This window comes from Embiotoca jacksoni, unplaced genomic scaffold (assembly GCF_022577435.1).
Source record: "Embiotoca jacksoni isolate LCO1_2020_lvr unplaced genomic scaffold, fEmbJac1.0.p SCAF_20, whole genome shotgun sequence".
Lineage (NCBI taxonomy): Eukaryota > Metazoa > Chordata > Actinopteri > Embiotocidae > Embiotoca > Embiotoca jacksoni.
This window is the reverse complement of record NW_027185341.1, coordinates 4,563,228-4,584,295: the sequence shown is the minus strand read 5'-3', so window position 1 is coordinate 4,584,295 and position 21,068 is coordinate 4,563,228. Positions and strand designations below refer to the sequence as shown.

General features: G+C 38.4%; 1 protein-coding gene across 1 annotated transcript; it reads right to left on the bottom strand.

Moving 5' to 3' along the window:
- Window positions 1-1,060: 1,060 nt before the first annotated feature.
- On the bottom strand, window positions 1,061-19,319 carry LOC138202066 (actin-binding LIM protein 1-like). The gene is made up of 20 exons (XM_069155765.1): window positions 19,245-19,319; window positions 14,845-14,988; window positions 11,894-12,077; window positions 11,690-11,799; window positions 10,707-10,833; window positions 10,414-10,507; window positions 9,967-10,054; window positions 9,795-9,853; window positions 8,518-8,595; window positions 7,533-7,706; window positions 6,706-6,735; window positions 6,459-6,588; window positions 6,218-6,307; window positions 5,124-5,171; window positions 4,472-4,536; window positions 4,160-4,205; window positions 4,040-4,047; window positions 3,653-3,727; window positions 3,063-3,143; window positions 1,061-2,651 (listed from the first exon to the last, which is right to left on the bottom strand). The coding sequence occupies exons 1-20, from the start codon at window positions 19,255-19,257 to the stop codon at window positions 2,538-2,540; spliced, it is 1,758 nt and encodes a 585-aa protein (XP_069011866.1). The 5' UTR covers window positions 19,258-19,319; the 3' UTR covers window positions 1,061-2,537.
- Window positions 19,320-21,068: the final 1,749 nt, after the last annotated feature.

The window sequence follows — 21,068 nt, the reverse complement described above, 5'->3', positions numbered from 1 at the left end:
GACAAACAGGTGAGGGCAGTCTGATGAAAGGACATTTAATCTTTTACCAGAAATGTTAAGGATGTGTTACACCTAATATGACACTTTAACAGGATTAATAAAGTCAATGTATTTGATGTATGTTGATTTGATATGTCTACATCATCCATTTGCATTGTTATTTGGGCTGATTTATTTGGCTTCAAAGAAAGGGAGCATAATGGAGGATATTTTCACAATACTTGCTACTCCATGGTATTTTGAAAGATGCAAGTGAAGAAAAAATATGTCACAGATGTACTGCTCAAATAGAACTTCAACAAAGTGTGGCAGATGTTAATTTTAAACCTAGACAGTAACCCTGAAGAGGTGTTCAGGTTCCAGAGCACCATCTGTTGGTCTTAAATTTCAACACATACAAATACTGTAGGTCGGAGCGATATTAAATAATAAGGTATGAGGGATAGGTAGCAAGTGAAGTAAGGCAATTTTACTCCTTTTCAAAATTGCAGCCGGATTTATGAAGGCATTATGAGGTAATGTTGAACAGTGATAAAGATATTGTCAAATTTTGTTTTCAAAACAAAAGTCACTCATTAGAAAATTAATAATTATTACATCAATTTTGTAACAATAGACTTATTCTAGGATGCTATTATGACCATAGACATTATTAAGATGTTTTCTAAGGTCATGTAGTGAGTGGAAGGGGAAACAATGATGGACTTCGCTTGTCTCTTGTTTTCCTCCTTATTTTAAACTGGGCCAGGTTTTTCCTGATTACAACAAGCGGACAGGAAAGTCAGGTAGTCATCAACATTTGCATATTAAAGGAAATGCACAGTGTACAAACAGAGTAGTAACCGTGAAGGTATCGCTGCAGAGCAGATGAAACCAGAGCAAGAATGTCTGTCATCATCAGCAAGTTCTTTGAAGTGCACTTGAAAGCGAAATATTTCATGTTTTTCAGATTACAAGTTGATGCTCCAGATGGGGAGAAAACCTGAAATTAATGCAGAAAAATGTGTGCTTCATTTATCCCGTTTATAAAAAAAATCCATGGGTTTACTCGAATTGTAAGAAGTGCAAGATTTTATTCAGGGAGCTTGATGTTAAAGCACATACAGTGATCTGGGTGAACCATAACACAAAAATATGTGTTAAATTATATTAATTATTCTTTCAGCAATGCAATAAAGCACATTTCAATGAAGGAAAAGATATACACTTCGTAACTATTTCTTTAGTTTTATGCTTTAACATGTTGTTTAACCTGGAGACAACAAAGTAAGTATCAATAGAGTGACAAAAATATATCATGATATTATAGTAACATTGACAGTCCAGTACAATGATGAATCATTTAATATTCTATCTCAGAATTACATGTTGATGAAAAGGTTTTGCATCAAGTATGATGTAATGATCTACAAAGGCTGACATGAACATTGTTGACTTCACCATCAATACTCAAACAGAATTTCAAACTGTGTCAGTAAATTCGGTATTCATCAGAAGATTAAGCAGCTAAACACACTGATGACATCATTGATTTAGTTATGTTTGTGTAGGTATTTTAGGTGCCCATCCTTAACCCCAAAATGTAGCTTTCATTGAACATAAACCAAAGTTTTATACAGTCATTCCTAACTGAAGCACAGTATGAGCATTTCTGTATTGTGGCGCCCTCATCAGTCGAGTAAACACATAGCAGCAGTATATTATTTTTAGGTGTGCAGTTAAGATCACCAAGCTAAAGTTAAATTAATCTAGGTTAGGTTCGAGAAAGATTGTCTTCATTGCTTCAAAAGTCAACATGTTTATTGTTCGTTGTCTGTCTATGCTGTTCTTTTCTCTCTCCGTTCTCCTCTCACCTCTGGCAGATGGCCGCCCACCTATGAGTCTGGTTCTTTTGGAAGTTTCTTCCTGTTAAAAGGAAGTTTTTCCTTCCGGCTGTCATTCTTTTGGGAAATCATTTGGATTCTCTCTTTAATGTTGTGAGGTTCTTTTGTAAGGACTTTACAATGTAAAGTGCCCTGAGAGGACTTGTGTTGTGAATTGGTGCTATATAAATAAAACTGAATTGAATTGACTTAAAAATGAACAGTTAACTATCTTGAAACTGGATGCAAAGCCTTGAAGAACACATTGCTTTTTTTCTCCCTTTTTCCATACCTTCCATGAAGCTACACAAACGCCACACTACCTGATGCATTTACAATCACTGGGCATAATTTGTATACCGCTGAATTGTCCAATATGAACATAACTCCTGGGGATACAGGGCTGGCTTAGGAAATACAAATAATATCTATCTATAACCAAAGCAAAGATTAGTTCTCATGTTCTCAGGTATTACAATTGTCACCAATATTCATCACAATAACGGCCTACAGAGACTAACCCAGTACGTGTCCGTGACAAGTGAGGATCTGTCCTGTTTGGAGTCAAAAGAGTTCTAATTTTGTGCCAAATGCAAAGAAATAAACATAAAGGTTCATCAGAACTTGACATATACTGCATAATAAGAAAGAGCTGAATCATACACCAGGCAGGATTTAGAAGAGATTTGCCACCCTTTTCATGTCGTTACGTTTCCAGAGGGGAAGTCTGTCAAAGTCTTTAATCTGCATGCCAAAGATCTCGAAGAATGAATCTGGGGATAGGTGACGCTGCAAAAGGAAAGCAAGAATAGAAGAATAACGTTATGGTGAAAAAGCTGCAGAGTTAGTCTTACTATTTGTTACTCAAAAATTAAATTCACACTGTAGATATAACTGAAACAAAATATGTTCTCGTCGTGCTTTTAGGGAAACCTCCCAGCAGCGACACATTTGCTAATGCCAAGGAATTAAATATTATGCTGCTCAAAGTACGTTTTTCTTATGCATCTCATATTTGACACAACTTGTTGCCCCTTTTCACTTTTAGCAAGATTTAATGCAAGCACAACAAATTATCATTTTTCTCTACGTCATTGGTCTGTATACAACAAGACATAAATATTCCAAAACAGTAAGTTTCCATCTAAAAAAGAAAACCGTGTAATATTGTACGAATGCGCTTCTCACTCTTTACTGTACCTCAAGTCTTGTTCTGTCAATGTCCTTGGGAAGCTTCACCTGTACTGTGTTGGAAACTGTGAGCACTTCATATGGGTAGACCTTGACAAAACAAAGACCAGTTGAGAATGATTTTATAAGTTGACTATCACATGTGCTACAGCTAAAACACAATCTCTGCTGTGAGATCATTGAGATTACAGTTGGAGAGTTAGCACCATGCAGCATGCAAGTACACTGTGCATCGATTGTAAAACCACTGAACACTCATCATGGATAGTTGGAGTGTATATTGCTTCTGTTTGCCTTTGTTCAAAAGACTCTCATATACTGTGAAAGATTATGATGAAAATGTCCTTGAATCTTCAGCACTCAGCACTATCCTACAGCTATTAGACATGTATTTGCAGTCTATCCTGAGCTGCACTGGACTGACCCCTGAAGAATTATTATACGTGTCCCTCTTGTTCTTACATGCTATATTTTACATGATAGCTTACATGTGCAGGCCATGATAAGTCTTTGCAGTGAAGATGCTTCTCTTGAGAACAGTTTTGCAGAAAATTAAAGGGATGTAAAAGCATTAATATAAAAGCACTAATAATACTTGCTTTTGCTTCCAACAAATTAGGCATAGATGCTCCTCTGTCCAGTCGTGTTAGTGGATGTAGGTCATCATGGAAGAACTACAGAACAAGGCAAACACATGCAGAAGGGGAAGACATCATGGCAGGATTAATCGCTTGCAGATTACAGCAAGGAAAGTGTATTTATAACATGTACATTTATGTAATGTACACAGTATTTTAACCAAAAGAGATGTATCAGAATAAAGCTGTGAATTGAAACCTAGTCGATTGTATACTTCTCTAAATATTAAGATGCAAACAGAGACGTTGGGTTAGTCTTTTGGAAATGCAAAAAAAAACAAAAGGGAAAAGGAAGCATGACGAGGAACTCAAGTCTCAGTAAAACTGCAGACAGTTGCCATCACGTACCTTGCAATCTGAAAGGCAAGGGAGAGAAAAAGCACAGAATTAACATCTAAAAGTACCATCCAATGAGTTAAAATAGTAATAATAATTTTTAAAAAAAAATAGAGGTGTCTGCATACTCACCTCTGAAGCTGCTGCCGTTGCAGTAGGAGAAATCAGCTGATCTGGGCTTAATGAGAAGAAAACACAAAATCGTTTTGACATCCATACTTGAAGCTGCTCATTAAGCATACTGGACAAACCACAGTTTCTTTACTGTATTTATAACTACCCAATAAAACTCGTAAAGCAATAAAAAGTACATGATCTTTTTTTTTTAGTTAAACTTAAAAACAATTGCGTCAAAACATGCAAAAAATTAATTAATTCATCAATGGAACATCACTTACTATTCTTACATAAGAGAGAATGAGGTAATAGTAACGTTGCTCTTACCAGATTAAGGCCACCACGACCGTATCCAGGCAGAGAGGACATTTGGGAGCTGGAGGTATTTGGATCTACGTGAAAGTGAAACGGCAGATAGGTAAGATTATCATGAGACGACTTACAGTCAGATTCAGTCTAAAATAGATTAGACTTAGTGAGAAGAATTTACCTCGCCGACGTCTTCTCTTAGACTTTTACTAATTGTTCTGACTTCTCAGTACTCCTCTATTTCTATTTGGACATTCTATCCATCCATAAGAAAAACTTTTTTTTTAATATTTACGTTTATAAATAACAGTCAGTATTTAGATTAGACTATTGATTACCTTCAGAAATGTTAACCATATTGTTTACCATGAATTAAAATGCAATATCATTCAATTAATTATCAATCAATTAACACTTCATCTGTATAGATAAAGGAATATTTTCTTCAGTTTAAACTAATTGCATTACATTTAGGATTATATTTTAATGTGGTGACAAGAACCCACTAAAACTGCACAAGTAAATAAAGTCCAAACACAGACAATGAATCATTTGTGTTTACTTTAAATTGTAAGATCATAGAAATACATTTATTACAACAACTAAAATTCCTTTTCAGTGCATCAAGCATGATTTATATTAAGCTTGGACAGTTGACTGAGTACTGTACCTTGCTGTTTATAAATTGGAGGCCTCCTGTACAAGTTGAAGCCTTCATCTGCTGATAGAAGAGAATACACGATTACAAGAAAAAATAGAAATACAATTAAAGTAATACTGTCGAGTCTCTTTGGCAGCTAGTTGTCACATCATTGCTATTTCTTTTGTAGTGTTTTCTCAAGGGGCAAAGTAACACTACGGTTTTTACTTGAACCCTGCGCTTAACATTTTAAAAAAAAATGCAAAACTTGAGGGGTGGAGTACAAGACAACATCACTGACTTTTCACTTTTGTTTTGTTTTAAAAGCTTTGAATTCCTTGATTTGTTCTGAAAAAAAGGCAAACTGTTGTAGCATTTCAGACACAACACATTTCCAGTTACAAAAAATAGCAAGAGCAATAAGCATTTTTGAAATGCAGTTTGATTTAATGTTAAGGTTTAACGTTTCAAACTGACAAACTATTAAAGACTTTGACTAAAATAAAGTTGCACTCCGCTCCTACTTCTGTATACATAAATAAAGGCTGTGTGGGTGCTTATTGTTTTTTCAGTGATCTTCAGTTTCCAACGAAAACACATGCCAGTGATTACTGTTCAAAGCTCGTCATAGCTTAGCCACAAAAACAGTCACAGCGCTGCTATAAATAGGCATGGCTGTAGAGGAATGTATGAGCGAAGTTGGGAGGAGGCATTGGAATATTTATTTATCTAATCAATCAAAACCAGTTTTATGAAGAATAAAATCAAATGTGGAAACTGTGCCGTGTCTTACGGTGAACCAGTCTGTGTGGGTAACTGTGGCTCTCTGTGAAATTTGACCACTAGATGGCTCAGTGTTTCCAAGAAAACAGTGAAACATCTCTGCGCCATCTCTTCTCTATTTGTATTAAAAATTCCAAATCTAACTGACCTTAAACCAATTTGATGTTAGCAATTTTGTTATCGACATAATCCATTCATCACAGTCCCTTTAGAGCAAAAAAGAAGGTTAGGTTTGTTATCAACATACTATCATACAGTTTAACCTAATAGGAGATACTAAGTGCAGTGTAGGAGGGGAGAAGGGTTGCAGAAAAGAGTGACAGGGAAGCAGGAGGTCTTACCTTTGGTTTGAGAGAGAAAGTAGGGACATAAAGGAGAAGTGGGGCAGGTGTCATTTTTCCCAGAGGATATAGCGGGAGAAAGCATCAATCCTGGTTATTGTGGAAGGAGGAGGAAGAGGAGGAGGAGCGGTTGTGGAGGTGCAGGGGAGATCAGGGAAGGTGGTAAAACAAAGAAAAGTGAGCAGAGGATATCTCTAATATGTGCTTTGAGGATTTGGACTGTTGTGCGTGCTCTTGTCACCTGGTCGGTGGAAGTGTTGTGGTGACCTGGGCAGTGTTGGAATGTAACTATGACGATGGTACGGTGAATGAACTCCAAAAGTTCCGTGGTTTGTAGATTTTGGTACGGATGTTCTCATTTCAAAACTCTCCTGGAAAGAAGAAAGACACAAAAGCAGAGTATAAAGTATAACAAGTCTTAACGGTGGTTTAATAGTATGAGAAGATGTCACTGTATTTCTATGGGTCTACGGGTAAAAACTATTTACCTCTGTGGTTTCAGACACGTTTCCTGGTGACTGAATCAGACAGACAGAACAAGAGAAATCAATGAACTGAATCATACACCCAATAGAAGGTAACACAATATATTGTGACTTCAGGTGAAAACCTCGTTTCTCTATCATCTCTTTTCGTAAGTACACGTTCTCTATAGTCTCTTCACTCAAAGAACCATGGTTTCAATGTAACCACACAATCTCGAAAGCCTTCAACTTCAACTCATCCTAACAACTGGGCATCTTTTCGTTTTTCATAGGACAAAGAAGTGAATCATAAATGATTGAGCCATATCTGAAAAATTACAAAACTGGGAGTTGTGAGGTTTTCACATGAAGACACATAAGAGAGTTGGGAAACAAAAAGATTTGACTCTGAAGCTACTTTTAACAAGTTGTTTTAAGTTAGTTTCAGGTGGAGAGGGACTCATCATGGCTCAATGATACAGAAAATAGAAACTGTTCATTTGACTCCATATTAAACATAATAAAACCTTCTCTGATTTCATTGTAAGATGCTCTCTGAAGCATCAGACAAAATTCTTAATAATGTAAAATTAATTTACAGTGTTAGGTATCCTGTATACTTTATGTTATTTAGAGTAATTCAAGTATTTTGTTAATGTAGAAAGTCAAGCTAGACACACTATTGCTCCAAAACACACTTCAAAACATATTTTCTCTATTTTCGTTCTGGGCCAAACACAATTAGATATGAGGACAACAAAACAAGACTTTACTTGGTTTAATTCCTAAATCAAACCAAGAAAAACATAAACATGTCACTGGATATAACCTGAAATGTTGTATGAAGTTACCTCTGCGGGGCTCTGCCTGTCCTGCCTGTGGCCTTTTTTGTCCAGAGAAGAGGAGTTGTTGCCATTCACAGACTTATAGGATATCATATCCGGGTGCTCTATATCATATATAGCCTTGACTCTGGGAATTGCTGCTAAGTCTCGGTAATCAATGATCTCATTATCTACTTTTGCCTGGGACCAAGACAGGGAGGAGAGGGGGAAGGATGGAAGAGGGCACAAAGGAGGGGAGGCAGAAGGAGTAGACAGTTTGGGTTACGTCAGGTGAAAGGTCAAAGGTCTCTCATTACATCACATCAGTCGAGAATACAACTTTAATCCCACAATACCATGGAGGTCTGACTTCGGCACATGAGGTGAATAGATTCTTTTAGACCAATATTAACTAAGAAAAAATATTTCTCACGCTTTCAAGTATGAAAATTGTTTTTGGCTCATATTCTGAGGTGTTTTGATGGGAGTAAAGTTTATTCCATTTCATAAACCAACATGGTAATAATGGATAATAAGAGGCTGAGTGGAGGAAACACTGAAAGCACCATTTTTTTGTAATCAAACTCAATCTGAATGCATTCAGACTAATTGAGCAAATAAAGTCCTGTTCAATATGTGGTTGATATTATCTGTATATTATGAAATGAATTGAGAAATTTCAATAGGCTCTTCCTCTTTCAACCACAATTGAAATCTAATTTTTTTTTTTTTTTTTTTTTCACAAACAACATGAAGCTAGTTCCGATCAGTCAAGGTAAAATAAAAAAAAATAAAAAAAAAAGGTTTCCAGTATTATGAAACTGATTTTAACCTTCTGCTATTTTCCTAATTGTTTGTCCTCATTCACTGGCAATAAGAAATATCTTGGAAGAGAGACACCTTGTCCATGCGACTCCCCTGTATAAATAAAGAGATAAATGAAGCATAAATCAACCCACGGTGAATTGTGCACCAGGGAAGATGCCGAGCAGATGCAGGCACCAGAACTTACACAGATAGTTCGACCGGGGCTCCCTGGTGTGCACGAGCCTGGCCTCGAACAGGAGCTTTCAGATGATGATGTTGCAGGCTGAGATAAAAAAAAAAAAAAAAAAAAAGACGAAAAAAGATTAGTATGGCAAACGTATAAACTTAGAAACAGCACTTTTTGCTGCATATACAGTCGGCCTATTCTCTCACATCTCTTTGCATGCACACGCAACTAGTTGCTCAGATCTAGACCACTTTCAGCAAAGTAGTGGGCAGTACAGATCTGCTGCAAGTATGTGTGTATTGTTCTGTAGTGTAATCAGGTCTATATCAGTCGAGCAGATAACTACACTGATCAGCCGTACGATTACACCCGCGGACAGGTGAAGCATAAAGAACACGACGACAGCCCATAAAAAAATAAATCCTCCGTGCATGAGGATTATATAACATTCAGTTGTTTTTCAATCTGATTGAGAGACTGCATAATATTTTGTCCTTTATTTAGGGTTGACAAAATATTAGGAACACCTCTCAGTATAACGCAGTACAATTCAACAGCACCACAAATTACAGCCTCCAGACTGACCATTAAAATAGATCAGCACCTCTCTCAGTAACATAGAAGAACAATTGAAGATTATGAAAGGGAGGATACTTTATGCTTCACCTGCCAGTGGTTGACTGATTGGTGTATAACAGTTACTGATAGTGAAAAGGCACACTGGTGTAAACTGTGGAGGCACTAGTAGTCAGCAAGGCCTGAAATTAACACAGTCAAGCATGCAGCAGCATCATAGTTCATCTGCTTGCACTAAACTATGAAAATAAGAACCTCTTAATCGTTTTTGAATGCAAAAACTTCTAAGAGGGAATATCATTCCATCATTTGAAAGGAATTGCTGCTACTTTGAATTAGCAAATCTGATTGGGCAGCCAGGTGAGCAAAGTGTTTCTTATACCGCGTGTAAACAAGCAAGTGTGGTTAAGTCTCAACTTTAACATCACAGCCTGCTCACTCCATTGGTGCAAAAAGCAGAGCTGCTCACATTATTAACCTTAAGTTCACGTCGGGGGAAAAAGAAATCAAGACAGGGAGTTTTTGGTCTGCTGACCTGGGAAGAAGGACAAGGTGTAAAAGAAATGACATTGTACAGCTAAAAGTTGTCATCGTGTCTGGAAACAACTTCAGATTATATTTGTAACAGAAGTCACATCAGCTACAAATTAGCAGTGTATTTTTTTAAGTTGTTAAACTGCACGTCATACATAGAAATAGAGCTGAATGGGAACCCCTACCCTGTAACCATCCTCAGTTCTGCTGTTGTCTCTGCAGTCTGGGTGCCAAACTGTTGATCCTGTGAAAGCAGAGACAATTATCTCCTGCAACTGTTATGGGAAAAAAATATTACATCTTAAATGCACCGTTTAATAGGTGAATGGGAAATAGTGGTTGTAATCCGAAACTGACCGTGCAGATACATTTCTTGTCCTTCTGTGAACATTTTGTCGCATCGGCTGCATCTTGCACACCGCGGGTGATAATGCTTGTCCCCGGCCTAGAACAGAGAAGGAGAAAGGAGGCAAGACTGGCACACAGACTGCTCACATACAAGAATCACATAAAAAGTGCAGGTGCAGAAATCCCATTACAGTTTGTGGGATTAGGCTTTTTTAGCAACAGCTTAGTTGATTTGATTTGTTTTGCTTGAAAATGTCCAAAACAGCCCCAAAAAGAAATAAAGCAATTTAAAATCTAAGTGACAAAAAAAAAAAAAAAAAAAAAAAAAAAAAATCAAAAAGCTTGTAGTTTTACTGACATAGACTTAACAACATGTTTCCTCCATAAACAGAAAGATTGTGCTGCATTCAGGTAAAAAAAAAAAAAAAGACTGTGTTTAGAGCAAGGCTGTCTTACCTCGAGAACTTTTCCTGTTATGAACTTCTGACATACTTCACATTGCACCCCAAACCGAATCTGGTAGTCTCTCTCACAGTAAGGATCACCATCTCTGAAAGATACACTTCATATGAAACATCCCTTGTTCTAATCTATGTATTAGTGATGCCACACTTTCTAGTTATTCTTTTTTTTTTTTTTTAAATTACACCAAAAATTCTATTTTTTTTTTTCTTTTTTTTTTCATTTACTGGTTTAAAAGAAGCAGAAGAGAGAGGATCATGAAACATGAATGAGAGATTTGCATTTACTTGCTGATATACTCTCCACTCAGCACCTTCCCACAGCCTTTACACTTGAAGCAGCCGAGGTGCCACTGGCCACCGAGGGCTAACAGAGCCTGGCCATTCTTGATGTCTCTCCCACAGCCAGTGCAATCTGCAAACACACACACATACAGTACATGTTCATTTCTGCACGTATACACTCAACAAAATTCAACTGACAGCCCAGAGTTATGCAAGTGACTGTGCCTTTCTTCAACAAGCGACTTTCTCAACAGTCCTGCAGAAGAAGCTTCTTAATCCAGAGGATTTGTGAGTCAGAATCCTCTATTGAACCCCGCTCGATCTTTAATCATTAGGTGTATAAGGTCAAGTTGACGTAAAGAGAGACGAGTTCTACTGTTTCTCTCGGTCCACACGAAGTCAAACAGGACTGGCAGGGTCCCAAGAGGATGACTGGATTTATAAGGTGAAGCCAACTCTCAGTGTTGTGAAAAAAAATCCAGTGCACCACAGGGAGGTTAGACTGGAATTAAATAGGTTCAGGCTGCATTCCTGACCAGAGTGACAATATCCAGACACGAACAAGACTTTACACGAAATCTCCTATTTAAAAGTTGAAGAGATGCTGCAGGGTCATGATGTGTTTATGTTTTTTCCCCGAGTTGCATGCAGATTGCTCGTGGATGATCTCAAAAGGTTTGTTATCCAATAAGGGAGGGAGGAAACAGAAATATATTGGGGTGGGTCCCTTGCAGAAAAGATTTGATCTCCCTGGATGCTGACAGATGTGACTTTGAGTGACTCCTGAGCAAAGAAAAAACAAATAAACAGGCAGATGGCACAGCAGCCACAGCTGGCGAGTGTTCAGTGTATAATCTACTGTCTGATTAGGCCTGCAGGGCACCAAAGTCTTTGATCCGTTTCATTTATAAAAAAAAAAAAAGGAAAAAAAAGAAGAAAAAAAAACCTTTGGATCAAATGCTTAGAGAAGCAAATGAAACACTCACTGCTGGAACGGCTGAAGTCGTTCGGAGTAGGAGACACGGGTTCGATGCAGCGCTGACAGAGGCAGTCTTTCCCGGTGAAGGTGACACAATCCCCAGCAGGAAAGGGCCGTCTGAGAGACAAAGACAGAAGTATGCACCTCGCAATTCTTTTCATTTAAAGTGTGTTTGCATGACAACAACTCCTACAACGTTTTTCACAATTACTTGCAGATGGTGCACGCGAAGCAGGCGGGGTGGTAGGTCTTCCCCAACACTGTGATCACCTCCCCCTCCACAAACTCTGCACAGTTGTTGCAGCGTGTGCCGTGAAGTCGCTGGAAGTCCAGCGGGCACAGGTAGTCCCTGTTCTTCATGAAGAAGCCACTCTGAGCCAAGTCACAGCCACACGCTGCACGAAGACGCACAGTCAGGGAGGCGGGGAGGACGAGAGGACAAAGTTAGATAATAAATGAGGGCATTAAAAGCAGGGTTAATCAAGAGTGTGTCATCTTAAATCAACTTTGTAGTAATGGACTGTGATAAGGATATGTGGAAGGACATGAACCCACTCTGCAGTTCTATGTAGCTCTGCAAAGGCTTTCAGCTTCTTCACCACACCGTTTGATTTTTCTGCACACAACTCCACCCATCAGCTTTAGCTTCCAGTCAGCAGCAGGCAGCTTTTATCCAAACACCTCCGACAGATCCACTGCACACTATACGCACCCAGCACCAAATGGCAGACCGACAAAGTTCACAACTTGCTGGTGAAGAGCTGCAGATTTTTTAGTTTAATGAGCAGATGGTGGTATATGTTTTCCGTAACTTTACGAGGTGATAATACGCATGTTGCGTTTGCAGTTCGTTTCTTGCCAGGTAGCCAAAACAAACATGTGGCAAGAAACACTTCCATATTGAATTCTTTGTGCAAAAGAAGAGAACACAGTGCTGATTTTCGGCCTTGTTAAACTGCACTGATCTCATCTCCATTTTACACAAAATGCAGAAGTTAGTTACTGACTAAAACCTTTGAATCTAAAACGGCAAATTACTGCAAAATGACATCTTTGTAACTTTCCTGTTTTCCTTTCATGTGTATTGGTTTGCTTGGTTGCATTTTGTCTGACTTTTCATTTAGTGTCTGTCGGTCTGTTTTTCTTTTTTTTTATGTTGTGAAGGTGTTTTTAAGTTCTGATAATGATACACCTGCTTTTTTAAACCGAGATTTGATTTGATTTTTTTTTGGACCATAGTAAGTTTGAAGTGTCACCTTTTGTCAGGCTGTTGTGACAGTAGTTGACAGCAACCATGCAATCCATCAAAGAGATGAGATAAATGTTATTCAGGCTGTCTGACCCTCTGATTGTGCCAGGTTTTCTGAAGTGTTTATGTGTGGTTGAATTTGAGTGTACTTGTGCATCTCTCTGCTTTGTGTGTGTTTGTGTGCTGATCAGTTACAGTGACGGGATGTAGTATTTTCTCTCGGCTTGTTTGGAGTCATTTGATATGACCAAACCCACGCTGTCACCTCCGAGTCTGTCACAACCGAATGCCAAGGACAGATTTACTGTATCCTGCTCTATATCTGTCCCGCTGTGACTCACTACCAATGTTAATACTATTTTTTTTAAGTTTGAGTAAAGCATGCATAAACATGTTTCTGTCATCTCAAAGTGCTGGGATTCTTTAATATAACTTACAAACACGTCCAAAAAAAACCCCGTAAAGACTGATGATCATAAACGCAAGATAGATGCTCTCGCAGCATTAAGAGCATTTCTGATTATCAAATTCATTCCCAAGCCTCTCTACCCTGAAAGTCTCTTTGTGTTCTCTCTGCTGTAAACATCACCACAATGAGATGAAAGGGCGACAACAGGAGAAGCTTGTCAGGGCCGATTAGTGGGGACAAAAGCTTGCTGAGGATCTGTTTTCCACGAAGCAGAGGGAATCCAGTGAATGACCGTCTGACAGCCTGCAGGAGGCTCTCACAACAGCCCATTGTAGGTGGAGAATGTTTCGTAATGAACCGAATATGATGGCATCCACGAAATTATCAACATATTCTGATCAATTTAAAGGGAGCCTGCTGATGTTAAGGTATTTTAATGGAACCTAAAAGGTCAAATGTTACTCGAGTTACTGCTTGCTTGTAAAATTCATATCCATGCATGTTATAATTTCTACTTTAGTTGATTTATTGCAGTTTGATTATGTTCCAGATCCAGTCCGGTGTTGTTACTAAAAAAATTTAAAAAAAAAAACTCCAGTGAGCCCAGAAGTCTTCAGTTTCTTAAAAAATATTTATTCTCACATTAAGACAAAGTGAGACAAAAATACAGAGATTAGCAGAGTTCAAAGTAATGTGAGATTTACTGCATATCAAGCGACAACACAGAAAATCTGTGAGCTTGTTTCCATGGGAAACACTTCTGACAAAATCACTTGCATACCATATTTAACCTTGGCTCCTGTACTGTGAGGCTTCAGATCCACTCTATTTTTATTGAATTATTTTCTGAGGATTTCCACCATTGTTTCACTCTGTGTTCCAGACACAACATTACACCTCAGCACATTCTTCTCGACACCAGTATTTTTGGGACTTTCCACAGAGCAGAGATTGAAAGACACTTTTAATTCCTCCTAATTCAAATACAAGCACTTTACTCTTTCTATATTCCCAGTGTGAACAGGTAAAATCAAAGTGAGTATTTTTAATCTACCATTATTTCCAGAACTCAGAGAAGTGAGATTTTTTTTAAATGGTTTATTGTCCATTATAAACTTATTCAAACCTTGATTAAACTATTCAAATAAATACTGTTATAGGATTATATACCACACGTGTACTTCTTAAGAAACAATATTAATCAGTGAAAGATGATATTTTCTAGGTTCACTGATGGATTTGCTTAAGTTTTGATCTTCCCCTGATTTAAACACTGAATCACCGGCGTGTAATCCTCAGGAAACATGTGAACCTGCTGAGTGACTCTTTGCCAGGTGAAACAAAGCCAACCTGAAGACAGGCATGGACTGAAATGGCTGCAGGGAACATTGTGTTACAAGGTGATGTCTTTGCTGTATTATTAGGCCTCTGATGGTACTCATGTTACACAGCAGCCTGTTTTTAAGAAGTGTTCTGCTCCCATCAATACACTGGTGGCTCTCACCTTTGCACGTGAAGCACTTTATGTGGAAGTAGCTGCTCTGGACTCGCAGCACCTCTCCTTTGCATGACTGTTGACATCTGAAGCAGTGGATGACCTGCTTACTCACTGCAGGACCCGGGTGGCAGCTGTCCTGGGTGTGTAGCACTACAGGGGCAGAAGACAGGAAGTAATCGGTAAAATCTTGTTTTATCGTTATCATCCGTTTGTTATCAGCATGTAGTACAAAAACATCAATGCGATAGAGGCAGTTTAGGCTGCTTATTATTCAAATTACTATTCCTTTTTGTCTCTAGTAGGCAAATCTCAGGACTATGGTAAAGAAGGAACTTTCTGTCATGGTTTAGAAGTAACTTCTCCTCCATCACATTTGCTTCCCATATAAAAATGTCTGCTAATTTTCAGCCTTTGTCCTGCAAGAAAACTTCCATATATTTTATATAGCAAGACAGTCAGTAAATGCTAAATTCAGCATGCTAAGATACTCACAGTGGCAATGCTGGCATGCCCATGTTAGTCAAAAGTTTACAGTGTTTAACAAGTGTTTAAGCAGCATTTGTTAAATAGCATTTATCTCAAAGTTTACACTGTTGTTGTTGTCCAAATGTTAGTTTGGCAGGTATTGGACAAACTGAAATTTGGACCGAATCATGTCTCTAGACTCAGTCTAGAGTCCAGAGGGAAATTGTTACAGGTTGACCAGAGTCATTAGGATTCATCCTCTGAGGATGATGAATGTCTGCACAAAGGTTTATGGCAGTCTGACCAATAGTAGTCGGGATAGTTCCGTCTTTAGACCAAAATCCAAAGAGCCATGCAGCTAGTGTGGCTAAAAACAAAACAACTTTTTATCAGATCATATCACTGCATGACATACTCAACTAGTAATTGTACATTCAGCATCACTGTTAATCCAGGATAAGTTGTATTTCTACATTTTATGATCAATAAAGATGGAATAGCGCAGTCTTTTGAGAGTAATCTTTCTCCACCCATATAAAAGTTTTATCCTTTGTTTTCCTCAACAGTTCATAACAACATTAGTCCTTCAGAACTGTCTTTTCACCTTTTACATAACTGAGCAAAATGGATAGACATGCTTTGTTTAGACAGAAACACACACATACAGTACAGTGCATGCACTTGGAGCGGAGGCTGTAGTGAATAGCACCTCACAAAAGGGCAGACAGGACCTCACCAACAACCTAATATTTTATATTAGAAAGTATTTTATACATGAGCCCTTGTGTGCCAAACCAAGTATCATATTATAGCCTGTGGTTTAAAAAATCTCCACCCCATTCTTTCTCTTTCGTGTTTAAAAGACAGCAGCAGTGGATGCCTTCACAATCTAATCGCAGCTCACTTGAAAGGTCCTCCAAGTGATTAGCAGAGGAGAGAGAGAGAGGAAGGAATGTGGCACATTGAGAGGGCTCTGTCCTCCAGAGTGTGGAAATCCAGCACACAAGCAGATAAACGGACACATGAACAGTCAGCCACAGAAACGTCTACAAATCCTCCATCAAAACACACACAAATCCTTCAAGATCCAGAATTCACAAACATGGATCATGTGTTTCTGAAACTTATTCAAACACAAAGATTTCAGGCTCACAGCTTGAAGGTGAAATTTTTTTTTTGGACCACTAAACTCAGCCGTGTAAATACTACAAAAATTTAGTCGAGCACCATTGGTATGTGGCCCCATGCTTGCCCCACAACAGGAGAGATTTGTTACCGTGGCAACAAGCATGTCGTGCAAACTAGATTACGCGACCATGTCTCCCAAAAGTTACTGTAAAGGTTACTGTACAGTTTAAAAAGACAGTTACGTGTTCATTACGCTCTTCTATAGGCCAGTTGCTGCAATGCGAACCGTGTTTGTTTTTTAACTGTTGTTTCACTTCATGTAACGAACACTAATCTACCGTCTAACAACGTATAATTACCAATGAGTCCAATAAACATTGAAAAAAAAAAAAAAACTTCAGCTGACCTGATTTTTGCAAAGATTTACACCAAAATCCAAAACAGCCTTGAAAACGTGCACATGAGGAATATAAAGGGAAAGAAAGGTATCGTTTTAGCGCAGGCACATTTTGTATTCGGACTTTCTGCAACACAATATCATAAATTCATGTGAATTTTTGTGTTAGCGCTGCCAAACGTAGCACAATCCAAGTGGGAATGTGGCCCATCAATTGGGCCATGGCAATGCAACAATCACTCAAACTCCAGCCAAACTGGCCTTTGTCCTGCAAGGCTTCAGATGTTTGTTAATGACAGAGATGTGCTGCCAACATAAACTCAATCCATTACTCATGAGGAAATGTATGAAATTACTGCTCAGGAAAGTTTGAAAGCTTTGTTTGTTGTAAATTAAGTGATGAAGGAGGACAGATCATACTCTTCTTCACTGTGCGAATGGTAAAACTGACGTGTCCAAACGGCTGCCAGTCTTTCTTGATCTCTCCCAGAATGTGAAGCTGATACGGTGTTGAGTATTAGCAAATGGTACATTTAGAAAGACAGCAAATGGAGGGAAACCTGAGACGGACGGCTCATCGCACAGCCCGCTATCTTCAGCTATGAAAACCTGTATCAGTGTGTGCGTGTGTTTGTGTGTGATGTGTCTGCACGAGTCGTGAGGTAGCGTCTATTTTAGGTTGTTTTTTTTCTGTCGATGTTTAAATGTCCTTTCTTTTCTTTTATGTTTGTAAAAAATAATACAGTACAAGATATGCTAATTATTCTGGATTTTTAACAAAACAATGAGACAAAATTGAACCTACTTTCAAGGTGGATGGAGAATGGAAAAAAGTCAGAAACAGGTTAAAACTTCAGTAGCATTTGTAAGATTAACTACATTGTCAGACCAGTGCATTTCGGCTTGTGGTTTTTATCAGGCTGACCCTGATGTCTTGTATTAAAGTTATTGTTATAACACAAATGTTGCTGGAGTTTTGACCTCTACGTGGATGTGGTCCTGCTGATATATATGTGCTAATGATCCATGTTAGCGGTAACTTGTGTTTCTATTACATGTCGACTAGTTCTGTGGATGGTAAGTAATGCAAGTTGCTTTAAATCCATAAATACAATGATAAGAAATAAACCTTTTTAGATTTAGAGGTGTTGGCAGAATCAAATATTTTCTATGAGCAAATATTTTTTTGTGAAAAATCATATTTTTCTATACAGGGAGGTTAACATGTACCTGCATATCAGGAATATAAATAACTGTAATAAAATACGAGTGAGGTTATTTTCACTAACTAAAAATGATCATGGCTTCACAATTTACTTTTGAAAGCTCTGGATTTTTAATTTGTGGAACATCTGCGGAACAACTCCCAGGCACGTCTCCAGGTTGTGATTCAGAATTAAATTAATGAATTTTTTTTTTTTTAAAAAAGCTTAGCAAATAACATGAGAGTAAAAGCTCAAATGAATTACTTCAAGTGAACTTTAGCAGCGTAATATCAGGAGTACATCAGAGTACAGAATCAGAACAAGAAGTGGTTAGAGATTTTTTTTTATCTCGACAGTCACTTGTTTAGTAAAATGACTGAAAAACATTTATCCTCCGTGTGATGTTACTTATCACTGCTGTGTAAGAGAAAATGGCTTCAGTCTCATAGACTAAAGAGTCAAAACTGCATTTTAGTCACAAAAGAACATCTGTCTGTTCTCTGCTGCTGCAAAACAGGATAATGAAGAGAAAACGTGCTTAATTCAGAAGTATTTCTAAAATCACATGCTGGTCCTCCCCGAGCAGAATGCAGTTCTCTACGGTTAGCTCAGACAGCTGTGCTTGCACTTTTCTCCACTTGGCAGCCATATTTTTTTTTTAATCTCCAAACTTAGTTTGTAGAGCTGAAAAAGAACTGAAGATCTTAAGTAGACAAAATCATAAAAGTATAGGTTTAAATAATGTGATTTTGTTTTCAGAATTCACAAACCTGAGCTGTTACATTGCACATCCCAGACAAGTAATACAATGTACAGTTTAGATAACATACTGTATATGATAACACTACTGAGACCACTAAAACTTCATTTACAAGAGGATAGATCAAAGTCACAAGTAATACTTCTTATGAATTTTAAACCAATCAGACGGCACCTCTGCTGTGTCATCACATAGAAAGCAAAATCAAAAACAGGCACAAAACTTAAAAGTAATTAACGTGTTAAATTATAAATCCAGCATGAAAAATGTCTTTAACAAATTATAACTGCTGTGGCTAAAAGAGGAACAGTGACTGAAGCTTTTTTTGACAGGTGCCAAAAAAAAAAAAAATAAAAATCACATGCATAAACAGAAACACGCGCACGGGGAGGCGTGCTTCCTTTCTTTCTCGTCCGCACACACTTCACATACGCTCTGAAAACATGTCTACCTTTCTCTTTCATGACAGCTGATCTCTGCTCCTCTGTGGTCGAGCTCACCGGGGCCGATCAGAGTGAGGAGAGGAGCTAACCGGACTGCTGGTCCAAGAGAAAAGGGGGTGGTCCGAAAACACAGAGGGCAGGAGTGTGTGTGTGTGTGTGTGTGTGTGTGTTCTGACAAAGGACAGCAGGAGTGCTATTAAATACTCTTGTGCTTCTAATCCATGACCTCATCCAAACAGAGAGGGAGAGTTTTTTCACTGATTGTATTTCTTTGTCTAAAATGTAACTCCTAACTAACCACAAACCTAACTAAAGGAGAAGGGAAGTGGTCTCTCATATCTGTCACATACCTTCTGAACTTTAATTTGAACAAACACAAACCATGTTTTGAAGAGAAGTAGATTTATAAAGTACAGGCATCAGTCTAGAGGGGTATCTTATCGTCATGGTGACAGATGAGTCGTGGACAAGCGGAGGCACAAATATAGCCCATATTACATTCTGATTGATCATAAATCGTATTATTATTGACCTTAAAATAAATTAATGTCCAGAGTTCACTCGAACTTAGCTGGGATATGCTCCAGCAACCTTGTGACCCCGATCAGGATGAAGCCGGTATAGACGATGGTTGGATGGATTAACGAATGTTGTGTCTAACAGCACAGTCACATGACTTGCTTACATTTTTTTCATGTTCTTTGTCTAAAAAGCTTGATTACTTGCACCTGCAGGACATCGTTTTGAACAAAAATAAAACATTTAGCACCCTCAACTTTCCCAAATCTTTTATACAAAGATATTGAAATACAAAATACAATATTTTGTAGGTTGACTCCTGAAATAATAAGATAGAAGACATTTTTTGTGATATCTTTAGAAATATAATTTATAAAAGTTATATTGTAGTGACAAGTCATTAATCGAACAACTTATTTACCCCCAGAAGCAGCCCCATAATGAAGTAAACGGTTCATTACCTGACATCTCTGCAGGGATACTGGCCAACTTTTCACACAGGATGTAGTCATTGGGGTTGAGGAACGGCAGCTGATCCATCATGGACTGTTTTGGAATAAGGTAGAGGACCTCTGCCAGTTCCCCGTCCTCGATTATCGACATGCGCCGGACCGAATTCTTCCTCTTCACCCGGTCCAAAACCACCATTTCATTGCTGGAGCCGCAGATCTTGCCCAGGCTGCTCAGGTTGAGGATGCTTGACATGCTCATGCCGTCGAGACTTTCAGCCAAACAGTTGAGGCTGCAGACCGACCCCAAGTTAGAAACCATAAAGTAAACCTGGAGATGTCTAAGCCCCTCTGAATGTCAGGAATGAAGTTGCTCTCTGTGACTGACTCTGTATGCGTATGTCTGTCAGGCAGTGAAAGACTAACTCCTACCACACCCCCCTTAAGAAGATTAAGCGAGGTATATTTGTAGGGTTTAACTTCATGGTAAACAGAGGACCTGAGCTCCAGGAAGTCTCTATCATGTAACCTTCTTCCCTCCTTTGCAGTGACTTTGACAAGCATTTCATCAGCGGCGATACACCCACGTCAAGAGAGCTAGTGAGCACGTACCGTACAGGTGTCCTGTATCATCCAGCTTCATATGGAGTTAAAATCTCTAAAGATTCAACATGTCTGCCATGTTTGTAAAAGGTCAAGCATTGTTTGTTAGATTATAATTGACCATAAGAACAGCTGCAACATAAAATAATGAATCCTCAAAAACCTTATAACCGTTGGCCTGCAAAAGACAAACAAACACATAAATACTGGGTGTTCACCAGCATGCAGTCTTTTCAATACTTTAGCTCCCCACATTTAACC

Coding starts and splice junctions, on each gene's coding strand:
- LOC138202066 (XM_069155765.1), bottom strand. Junction 10,508..10,706: donor AGTGGAGAGTATATCAGCAA/GTAAATGCAAAT, acceptor TGTATCTTTCAG/AGATGGTGATCCTTACTGTG. Junction 6,308..6,458: donor ACAACACTTCCACCGACCAG/GTGACAAGAGCA, acceptor CACAATAACCAG/GATTGATGCTTTCTCCCGCT.